Here is an 11,416-nt window from a genome sequence, read left to right on the forward strand (position 1 = left end):
TTCTGATAGTCTTTTCTGATATTTGGAATGTTATGCTTGTCTAGATTGAGTAGTCTTTTTTCAATCGTTGGCAAGTCTTGCAAAGGGTTGAATTGATATATACCTGCGAAATAAAAAATCAGGCTAGTAAAAAAATCTGCTAAGGTGTTCCCCTCTCTGAGCACATGTGTAACTTGTACTTCCATTCCTTCTTTCAGTCTGTTGATAACTTTGATCTCCATTGCCACACTCTAAGGTACTTTCTAAATACCATCTGATATGTTCTTCATTGCTAGAGAATCAGTCTCCAAGATCACTGATATTAGTTGCTTGAGGTTTTACGGCTTGTTGAAACTAATGCGCATAATTAACTGAATGACATGTTTTAAGTGGTTAACTTATCTACGTAACGACTGCATGAGCACTCACGCAAAAACTTTTTAAAATTTGAGTTCGAAAAAGTCTAGTAGAAACACTTTATCACGTGTGCAGGTGCTCAATCAGAGAAGGTCGTAATTCGAGTGTATAAATAAAATTTACTGACGAATTTATCAGTGTATTCAACCTTTTATTTCATGTAAGATTATAAAATGATAACCAAACACCATACTTGATGTGCATAATTTATATCAAAAACTAAAAAGCCACCAAATAAAATTTTAACTATGCTATCCTAATGCATAAATAACTCATTTTCTGACTAGCAACCAAACGAACCCTTAATAATACATATGTTGCCTAAAACCACCAATCAAATGCTATGTTAGGTTTCTTATAAAGAAGTTTAATACATAGCCAACCCCTTAAAATGTCAGATTATTTCATTTAGGCACTCGAACTAAATCATTTTTCAATTGAATACCTTAACTCCTAATAAAGTGTTCCAATCAGACTTTTTCGATTCAAATTTTAAAAAAACATTGCATTTTGTTTACATTCGTCTATTAGCTAATTAAGTTAACCACGTAAAATATGTCATCCCCTTTAATTGTATTCGCCTGAATAAGCCTTAAAATCCTAAACATTTTTTACTTGAAATTGATGTGTATAATTAAAGGAGGTCTATATTTTTTGTAATTAACTTAAATACCTAATAGATGAATGAAAATACACACAAAAATATTCCAAAAAAATTGAAGTGTTTAATTAAAACATGGCTTAATTAAATGTCAAAATGAAATATTCTCACAGGTTTTAAGGGGCTGAGCATGTGTTAAGCCTACAATAAAGAAAGCAATGGATAAATATAATCCGAGCAGGCAGACGACCCCTAATGGTAACTAGGGGCAGTGAAGGTGACAGACGGGTGGAAAGGTCAAGGGTCACGATCTTCTCGTGCTTGGCGACAAAAATAGTGTGTATGGTACGATTGCCTTGACAAATGACACTGACATACATACATAGTAAGTAACCCCACACTAGTCACTACTATAACAATAGGATAAAGTCCAAGAATTGTTCTCCAAACCCTTTTTCTTTGCAGCTCCACAACTCCACCCTGTTCTTTTTCTGAAAAAACAACAGTGAGGTGAGCTTCTTCACAGATTTGCTCTTTCTTGTTTTTCTTCTCCTCTAATTTCCTTTTATCACTCATGTCAGTGTGTGCGCGTTATGGGTGTAAAAATAACTTTTTTTGGTGTATCACCATTCAACAGTGTCTTTTTTTTTTTCTTTTTTAAAAGCTGAACCAGATCATGGGTTTTCCTTGTAGACATCTGTTAATTGTTGATAAAAATAAAAAATAATAACAAAGGAAGATGTATGGATTTCAAGATCACTAGATCAATAGACGTTAGACTGAAAAGTTCATTTGGAGTACCCTTTTGCCGTTCTGATTTGTCACTTGTCTTTCTAAAAGATGTAAAACAAATACTGTAAGAACTCATTGAATAACAGATTGACTCTGTTTTTTTTTTTGATTTGTCACTTGTCTTTCTAAAAGATGTAAAACAAATACTGTAAGAATTCATTGAATAACAGATTGACTCTGTTTCTTTGTTTGGTGGCGCCGATTGGATTTCTTTTTTGATCCATCTCTCTCTCTCTCTCTCTCTCTATATATATATATATATATATATGGCCAATTTATCAACTTGTCTTCTTCTTCTGGGAACACTGATCTGTTCATTTCTCTCTTTTGTTTTGCTATCTTTCTTTAATAAATAAGGAGAAACATCTTTGATAATGAGATCTTTAGATTTGTTCAGTGAAGAAAATAAAACCATTACTACTACTTTTTATAGTACTGTTTTGGTTTAATTTGAAATGTTTTTGTTATGGTGGAGTAGACTGAGTGAATAGCAGCACTAGGAAATAGATAGGCCTCTAGATGTCAGCTTCTTTATTTATTAGTAAAGGAAACTTTTTATTGAATATTCCCCAGATGCTGTTTAGCCCACAATCCTTGTTTGATATTTGTGGGTATTTTTGCAAGTTGCTTGAGATAAAAATGCTTTCTGTAGTTTAAAAAAAAAAAACTATGTAGAAAAGAGTTGGACACAATTTGATTATTTGCAAATACTTGGGTATCACTTTGTATTGTATAATACTATAAGATTCTATTGGATCAATGATTAGTTTTGATTTCAGAAATGTAGTTTTTAAGCCATTAAAGCTAGACCACCTGCCGAAAGCTTGCCAAAGTTGTTATATTGCTAATCTAATTTCATGTTAGGCAAAAATGCAAGGAGGATTCAAGCAAATCATTTCTCATGGAAGTGTCCTCAAAAGTGCTGTTTTACGACATGTGCGATTGGTGAGTCCAGTGTCGAGGCCACTTATGTTTGCGCGCCATGAAACAAATTCAGCTGCTCGTATCGAAGAACATGGTTTTGAAAGCACCAAGATATCTGACATTTTGAAGGGCAAAGGTAAAAGTGCTGATGGCTCCTGGCTCTTCTGCACTACAGATGACAGTGTTTATGATGCTGTGAAATCGGTTAGTAACTTGACGAATCATCTGCACAATGCCTTTGCATCTACCCGTTGACGCTATGCATACACAGTTAATTTTGCATTTTAATGTATTTATGTGAAAGCTAACCAAACTTCTTACTTATGCTAACAAGTGTAACTTTTATCCATGTATGAGTGAGATACTCATTATTGCATTGTTGCTTGGGTAGTGAGAACTTGATATAATTGATTCTTTGTTTCTATGCAGATGACACAGCATAATGTAGGAGCCTTGGTGGTCGTGAAGTCTGGGGAAAATAAGTCAATTGCTGGCATTATTACAGAGAGAGGTAAACAGCCTTTCTTATAAGGCATGCTATGTTGCTCGGACTCTTCACTAAAAGAAAAAAATGTCGACGGGTGCGTGTCAGATACTCCAAATGTAGTGCATTTTTGGAGAATCCGGCACGGGTGTGGCAACATTTTTTGAGAGTCCGAGCAACATAGAAGGCATGAACTCCTTAACGGACTATGGTGCTTTAAAACAAATAACTGTCTGTGATGCTACTTAATTTCTTGTACCAGTATCAGTTTTTGAACTCGTTCAACAATTGTTTCTTCAAATCTAGCTTCATCATAGTTCTCTTTAAAGATAAATGTTACCCGAAATGTTGGATCGTCCGGACACCTTCAAACAGGCACCATATATATTGGGTCCTTCTATGACTGATTTTAGCTCGTATCGTGCTCAGTCATAAAATTCACCTTGTCTGTAAGATTATCGGGATATCACCAGTGACCTTTCTTATTAATATACTACTTGATATGAAGTTTAAGAATATCTATGTGAATGTAAGAAAAAAAGAATGTGAAACTGGGTAGGTTACTGGTATTCACCTGAAGTTTAAGAATCTCTATGTGACTGAATGACGGCTAATATAAAGCATAAGATTGCTTGTATTTGGAGCATTGGCATGAATGTAGAATTGGGAAAGGTTACTGAGATTTAGTGGCAGCTTCATAATTCCTTCGTCATTGTCTGTTTCTTTCATTTTATAGCTGTGTTCACCTCCGGAAATGTATTTACGAAAATGCAACTGAGTAAAGCTATAGGCAATGTTTTCTAGTTCCATTTTCTGCTCTCTAGTTTTGCAAGTTAAATTACTAGTTGTAAATACATAGAACTGCACGCAGTTAGACATGTGAAACACTAGCCCAGTTATTCTGATTATTCTTTTTCTCTTCAACCCCCTTCACCTTCTCATTAATTTTCTTGAACCAGATTATCTGCGGAAAATCATAGTGCAGGGAAGATCATCCAAATCAACAAAGGTCGGGGACATCATGACGGAGGAGGTAAAACTCTAAAGCCTCTTTTCCTCAGAAAAAGAAAAAAAGAAAAAATTGCCGAAGCATGTAAAACTTGCTTCCAATCAAACACTTGTATATCTGGCATTTGGTAGTAAAAATGCAATACATTGTTAACACAAATGACTAATCGGTGTGTGTGTGTGTTTGCAGAACAAGCTTATCACCGTCACACCTGAAACCAAAGTTCTGAAAGCAATGCAACTGATGACAGGTGCTATTTTCTTCTACTTTTCCCAAATTTCCTCCCTTTCTAAATCTATTTCTTTCAGGCTGAGCACATAAGCTTATGTACTTTTCAATATATCACTTTCCAGATAACCGTATCAGGCACATTCCAGTTATTGATCAGACGGGTATGATAGGGATGGTGTCAATTGGAGATGTTGTCCGTGCTGTCGTGAGTGAGCATAGGGAAGAGCTGAACCGGTTGAATGCCTTCATACAAGGAGGGTACTAGATGATGATGATGATAAAATAAATGGATGATGACCGCAAGGGTTATGCTTACGGTTTAAAGATGTCTGAGTTGAGAACTCTTCTTGTAAATGTTGACATCCTTCTTCTCTAGCATGATGTTTGCCTATGGATATGGGCCTACCAATTTGGGATCAATAAGATACAGTCTGCACTAGTGTTTTTCTATTTAGGTTGCATGCAATTGGCAGTTGCTTAAGATGCCAGTTTGTTTAACCAAAACTTAAAGGTTATTCTCCTTTAGAGGACTTAGATTGACATACTGCGCTGAGCATATTGTCCTCCCTCTGTTTTCAAAGATGAATTTTCCATGATGGGATTGTTATCTTTAAGGTTCAAATTGTTCCTTAAGCTTTTAAGCATATCAAGATTGTGGAAATGAACCTTCCAAGAATAAAGGGGGTTGATTTTAATATAAAACTTGAACAGCGTACATACCGTTTATAGGATTAAGATTTTCATATTCACATGAGCATTTTCTGCTACTTTTTATGTTCTTAGAAAGATTAAGAGCCTGTTTGGATGGGCTTATGCCTATAAGCTGTTTGCAGCTTATAAGTTAAAAAAAATTAGTTGGGGTAGTCTAACTTATTAAGCTAAGTCAAATGGGTTTAATTATTTTTTTGAGCTTATTTTAAGCACAAAATAACTTTAAGCTGGTCAGTCAAACACTCAAAAAAACTGAAAATAGCCTATAAGCAACTTAAAAGCTAATCCAAACGGGCTCTAAAATAAGCATAGCGGGGACTGGGAAAAGGTTAAATTGAATTTGGTGTTTGTACCAAGCGACTGAAGTTTTTAAATAAATATACTAATACAAGTCTTTTGTCTATAACTTCATAGCTGGGTGATATTTATTGTCACTTTAATCTGCCTATTATTAAATTTTTAAATTTGATGTAAAAATTAGTGTGAATATGAGTATGTACTTCTCGTGAGAAATATTTTCTTTAGGTTCAAAATTGTACTTTTAACTTTAACAGCAAATTTCGAAATGTACCTTTCAATAACTGTGGTTTTTGCCCTATCGTGTGCCAGAGGCAATAACTTCAGGGGTTGTTTGCATTAGAGACAAATAATGCATGAGTTATAATGTAGCCTTCTTCTAGGATACATTTGATGAAAGCAGAAGAGTCTAATTCCACCCTTTCTCAATCGAACTTTTGTTGCGGTGATGGAAAACTCAAATACTTCTGGAACAAAGAAAAGGATGTGTTTAACACAGAAACCTCATGAAATGGTGATGGTCAAATCAATGGTCAGCGTTACAAAGGAAGAGCATGATCTGCCGGCAGAGACGTTGGTTAATAGTTATTGGTAAAACTCGAGAACCATAGCACTAGACACTAGTTAAGCGAATTAGAACTGCGTTTACCCTAACTGTTCCACTTTAAGGGATTGCTAGAATTGTGGTTTACACCATGCATCATATGCTCACCAACTTCTATCTAGAGGAGGATCACAGAAATGTTTAGAGTAGGAACTTTCTCCCCATTTCTAGTATACAAATAAAGTTGCTGAATTGGACCACCGATTCCAAACCAGATGAAGAAACAACTTGCTTCAGTATGGATTAATCTCCCTGAACTTCCATGGCATTATTTTGAATGGGATGTTCTATGCTGAACTGTTGAGCCTATTTGTACTTCAATTAATACGAATAAGCCCACCCTACCTAAATTTAGACCTACCTCATCGAAGGACAAGTAAAAGAGGATATTATGAAACCTCTGCTATGTGAAGTTTAGATTGAAATTATAAATACGGCAGGTCAATTGGAGACCATTATGCAAAACTTGAGTATGAGACTATACCAGCATTTTGTAACCATTGCAAAATTTAGGATCATTAAGACTCAAAATATGATCCAACATCATGAACTGAGGACTATGGTAAGGGAGGGGAAGAGTAGTAGTAGTAAGGAAGAGATCAATAGCAACAATGCTTTGCAAGTTAATGTTTTCATTGGGGCTAAAAAAGGTAACAAGGGCTAGCTACCACCTCAATGGATTGAGAAGACCGGAGATGAGGAGGGTTGGACAACTGTGATAAGAGGAAAACGGAGAAACTTTTTTTAAAATATTTTTTGTATTACGTAGGGGGCAGGGGAAGCGGAAATGGGGAGGGTGATTACAACGTGGGGATTCGAACCCTCACCAATAAGGTGAAAGTTCAGGTAGCCAACCAACTGAGCTACTAGATCCCTATGGAAAACGGAGAAACGATTTAGAGCTCATTTGCTTCGTGTGGTACCATTTATGCTTAAATTGTCGTCCCAACATCAAATACAATCTCAACACAATTAAAACCCGTCTGAAACTCGTCGGAATCTAACCAAAACTTGCGGACAAGTCCGAAATCATCATACGAACCTTCTGGAACTTTCAAATCATGAATCCGGGCTCGTTTAGTCAAATATTTATCCGTGGTAAACTCTTATTCTTTGATATCACTAATTTCAACTTAAGCGTCTGAATCACTCCTGAGCCCCTTGGGACCCGTCCAAACTATCCAACTAAGTCCCAAAATACAATACAAACTTATAGGAACTTTCAAATCTCGATTTTGAGTCTGTTTATCCCGAATATTGACTTTGGGGCTCTCTTATTTTATTTTTTCTCAAAGCCTATAGTTTTTTATTTTCTTCTTTGAACTCATTTTTTTCCTTGGGAACCATGCCACGTACCCGCAAATCATAAAATACATTTTTACCGTATGGGAAGTGTCATTTAGGGAAAAAGAATTCCAATACTCAAAACGACCGGACGGATCGTTACAACACTAAAAGTGAAAATAATTTTAAATGCTTGCTATGTTTATATAGATGAAGACATGTTACAAAACATTCTCTATTTTTATTGTCTCAAATGTGTGCCAGAAGACCCTCAAGGGTTGGATGAGTTGGTTGGGTGAGTGGTTTCCCACATGCGAAACTTGGAATCAATTTTCCTCACCATCAACCTTCTCAATCAAAACTCGTCATATCGGGCTTGCTTAGTGCATTTTACATCTTCTATGTGGTTTGCGAGCTATTGCGCAGTGAGTAGGTTACCTAGTAGTGCACACCTGAAGGGTAGCGGCTATGGATTTTCCTGGGGTTCCAAAAAAAAAAAGTGTGTATGAAGCATGATTTATGGAAAAAATTGAAAACATTATGAAATTATTTTATGCCTAGTTGTGACTACGCAAAATTGTGTTTCATTCCATGTAGTGAATGAGACAACTTGTGATATACATTATATGAGGGTAAGACGATGGGTTCAAGTCCCAACGCACCAGGAGGGTAAGACAGCAGGTTCAAGTCCTGATGCACCGTGATGACAAGATGTTGGTTTTGTGTTGCCATGCTTAAGTTTTGATGATTGACAAAATACGCGCACGTGATAAATGAACTAGGTTCCCAGACATAGTCTATCAAAAGGAGTCAAGAGAAGAAGACAGACACAGAGTAACACATGCTCAATGAAACAGGTTTGTCCACATTTTCCATCATCCATCACAAAAGCAGGCTCAAGATAGAGCCACCGGAATGAAAAAGAAGGAGACGATGAAACAGGTTTTTCAACATGTTCCATCTCAGACAGTACAGAGATTCATAGGTGGATGAAACAGGTTCGTGAGCATGTTCTAGCGCAAGTCCTATAACAACTAGGATTTGCAGTTTTATGGTAAAGACTTGGCGGTCAAGGATGCAAATTTCCTTACTATATTTGTTAGGATTAGTAAGACTTCTACATGGACAAGAAGCGGACACAACAAGGCAAGAGTCCAAATACAACACAAACCCTAATATCTCATGGGCCTACTTGAAGATGGTTTGGTGTTTGCCTATCTGCTGTGCACTCCATGTTATAAATATCCAAGTCTTACCAAGAAGAAGGTTTGCACACCCACAAAGAGGGAATTTAAAATATTGAGCGATCAAAAGATATATCAAGAATATTTAAGAATTCAGGCGTGCGTCTCTAGTGCAAGAAGAAAGATTGAAGGAGTTTTCTACGGTATAATGTTTTCCAGTTCTTAAGTCTAGAAACTTGTATTAGGTTATTTATCAAGTTGTACTTTATCCGCTTTATTAGAAGCAGTCAAGTTATTACAAAAACATTGTAAATTCAACTTCAAGTTAGGGATGAACTTGGAGGTTGCTTACTAGTCTGGGGAGATTAGTGAGATATAAATTGGAGGTTAGTTCGTAGGTTACAGAGATTGTAACTTGAATTTGTAGAGGCTCACTATTGTAGTGGAGTTTGGGAAAAATCCTACAGAGGTGTCGGTCGTGGTTTTTATCGCCCTAGTGAGTCGGGTGGTTTCCACGTAAAAAATCACTGTGATCTTTACTTACTTGCAATTTATATCCGGCAAGAGGCTGGCATAGAACAGGTAAAGTAACGTGTTGCATCCTTAGGCGAAAATTGGATAGTGCATAGGATAGAAAGTAGGTCGTGCAACCTATCAAAGGGTATCAAAGCAGGTTCTCCACAAAGAGGCTAACACCTTAGAAGAAGATCATGATGAATGTTACACCACCTATTGGACACAGTGAAGGTCAGTTAATTCACAGGCCACCATTACTCAATGGGCAGTACTACGCCTAGTGGAAAGCATGAATGGAAGACCATCTACAAGCAGAAGACTGTGAACTCTAGAATAGAATCATTGATGGTCCCCACTACCCCTCACAAAGAAGGGCACTGATGGAGCTGACATAAAAAAGGATAAGAGTGGGTATCTTGAAAGTGATTACAAGATGCTACAGAAAAATACTAAGGCCAAAAATGTCTTGATTTGCGGATTAGGACTAGATTAGTACAACAGGATCTCTGGGTGTACAAAAACCAAACAAATCTGGGATGCATTGGCCAATGCTCACGAGGGAGCAAGTCAAGTAAAGAAATTCAAAAAGGCTATGCTTGCCACTGACTTTCAAAATTTCAAGATGAAGCTAGAAGAAACCATCTCTGAGATGTTTACCAGGTACACATCTCTTGTGTGAACTGACATCACTTGGGAAAATCATTACCACGGAAAACTTTGTGGATAAAGTCTTGAGAACTTTGCCCAAGTCGTTTAAGATGGAAGTCAGTACAATAAGGGAAGCCAAAGACATTGAAATATGTCTCTAGAGGAACTGACATGAAATCTGAAGACGTATGAGATGGATTGAAAACTCCAAGGATGAGGAGACAGTTGAGAGAAGGTGTCTGGCTCTCAAAGCAGATGAAAGTTATGATTCTGAACTAGATGAAGAGAATGTGGCTCTAATTGCAAAGAACTTTAGAAAATTTCTCAGAAGGGAAAGGCAACTCTTGCGCCGAATTGTTGTGAAGGAATTTTTGAGATCCTTTCAAATGTTTTGAATCACCTATAGGAGAGAGAAACCGAAAATACGGGATACCCCAACTTCTCTAACATCCAAATTCACAGGTTATCATGGCCGTGGCGGCCACTGGACAGCCTCATTGAAGGGTGTCCAGCCGATTCTACCATTACTTACTCAACCAAACCATTCACCACCCTCACAATCTTACGCTAATACGCTTATCCCCTCTACAAAATCCATCACTAAACCACTACCACGTAAACCAATAACTTATCTTCATGGCAAACCACGAGTCATCTGGGATGAGGAAGAAATAAAGCAGATGATCATCAGAGAAAATCTATAGTATACAATTGTTGGGAATTTTTTTTGTGGTTGCCTAAATATCAAACAACTACGAGCACTCATCCCAAAGCAGTGCGAATTGAAGGGAGAATGCACTGTAGGACTATTACGGAATAGGTATGTTCTTCTTCGTCCATCACTGTTGGAAGACTATGTGAACTTGTTGTCAAAGTATATGAATAGGTCATACCCGATGCAAACATTGACATGGGATCCATAGTTTGACCCGGATGAAGAGACTTCAATTGCGATTGCTTGGATCTCATTTCCATATTTACCCCTGACTATTTTGTGAAAGAGGCTGTGTTTTCACTCGCTTCAGCAGTTAGGAAACCTTTACAAGTGGACATGGCTACTAGGAATCAAACTCGACCTAGTTGTACTAGGGTTAACGTGGAGGTTGATCTATTGAGTGAATTCCCTAAAAAGGTCACTATTGGAATGAGAAGAAAATCTGGTGAGCTAGTTGATAAGTGCATTCAAATAAATTATGATCATGTTCCTAAATACTGTAAAAGATGCAAATTACAAGGTCACAATAAGCATGATTTCTTTGTGATTCATCCAGAATTGTATCCTAAAGATGAGGAGGATGTGGCCGAAGAGAACAAAGAAAAACACAATATGGAAAGCAAGGGTAAGAAAGTAGTAATAGACAATAAAGATGATACCACATATAAGAAGAATTATGAAAAAAAAGTTAAAAATAGAGGGGAATCCAGATATAATAAGAAGCCTGATGACAAGAAAGTTGATAGAGAGAACAAATGAAGAAGCAAGGATAAGAATGTTAAGGGTTATAGGGAGAGAAAGTAGTAATATAGAGCTCATAGGAAAAATCAAGATTGGAATTAAGTTATTAATAAAAAAGCAAGAAAGGGGATGACTCAGCAAACAAGAAGAAGGAACCAAACAAGGAAGTAAACAAATAAGATTTAGCCAATAACAATAAATTTGCTGCTCTCCAAAACAATAATGGTGAAGATGATGCAAAAAAAGGAGCTTGCACACTAGAAAAACGGAGGTCAGGAT

General features: G+C 36.8%; 1 protein-coding gene across 1 annotated transcript; it reads left to right on the forward strand.

Moving 5' to 3' along the window:
• Positions 1-1,350: 1,350 nt before the first annotated feature.
• LOC132631614 (CBS domain-containing protein CBSX3, mitochondrial) lies at positions 1,351-5,033 on the forward strand. The gene is made up of 6 exons (XM_060347242.1): positions 1,351-1,507; positions 2,654-2,917; positions 3,143-3,224; positions 4,157-4,230; positions 4,396-4,456; positions 4,560-5,033. Exons 2-6 carry the CDS (start codon positions 2,660-2,662, stop codon positions 4,700-4,702), a joined length of 618 nt encoding a protein of 205 aa, XP_060203225.1. The 5' UTR covers positions 1,351-1,507; positions 2,654-2,659; the 3' UTR covers positions 4,703-5,033.
• Positions 5,034-11,416: the final 6,383 nt, after the last annotated feature.

This window comes from Lycium barbarum, chromosome 3, assembly GCF_019175385.1.
Source record: "Lycium barbarum isolate Lr01 chromosome 3, ASM1917538v2, whole genome shotgun sequence".
Classification (NCBI taxonomy): domain Eukaryota; kingdom Viridiplantae; phylum Streptophyta; class Magnoliopsida; order Solanales; family Solanaceae; genus Lycium; species Lycium barbarum.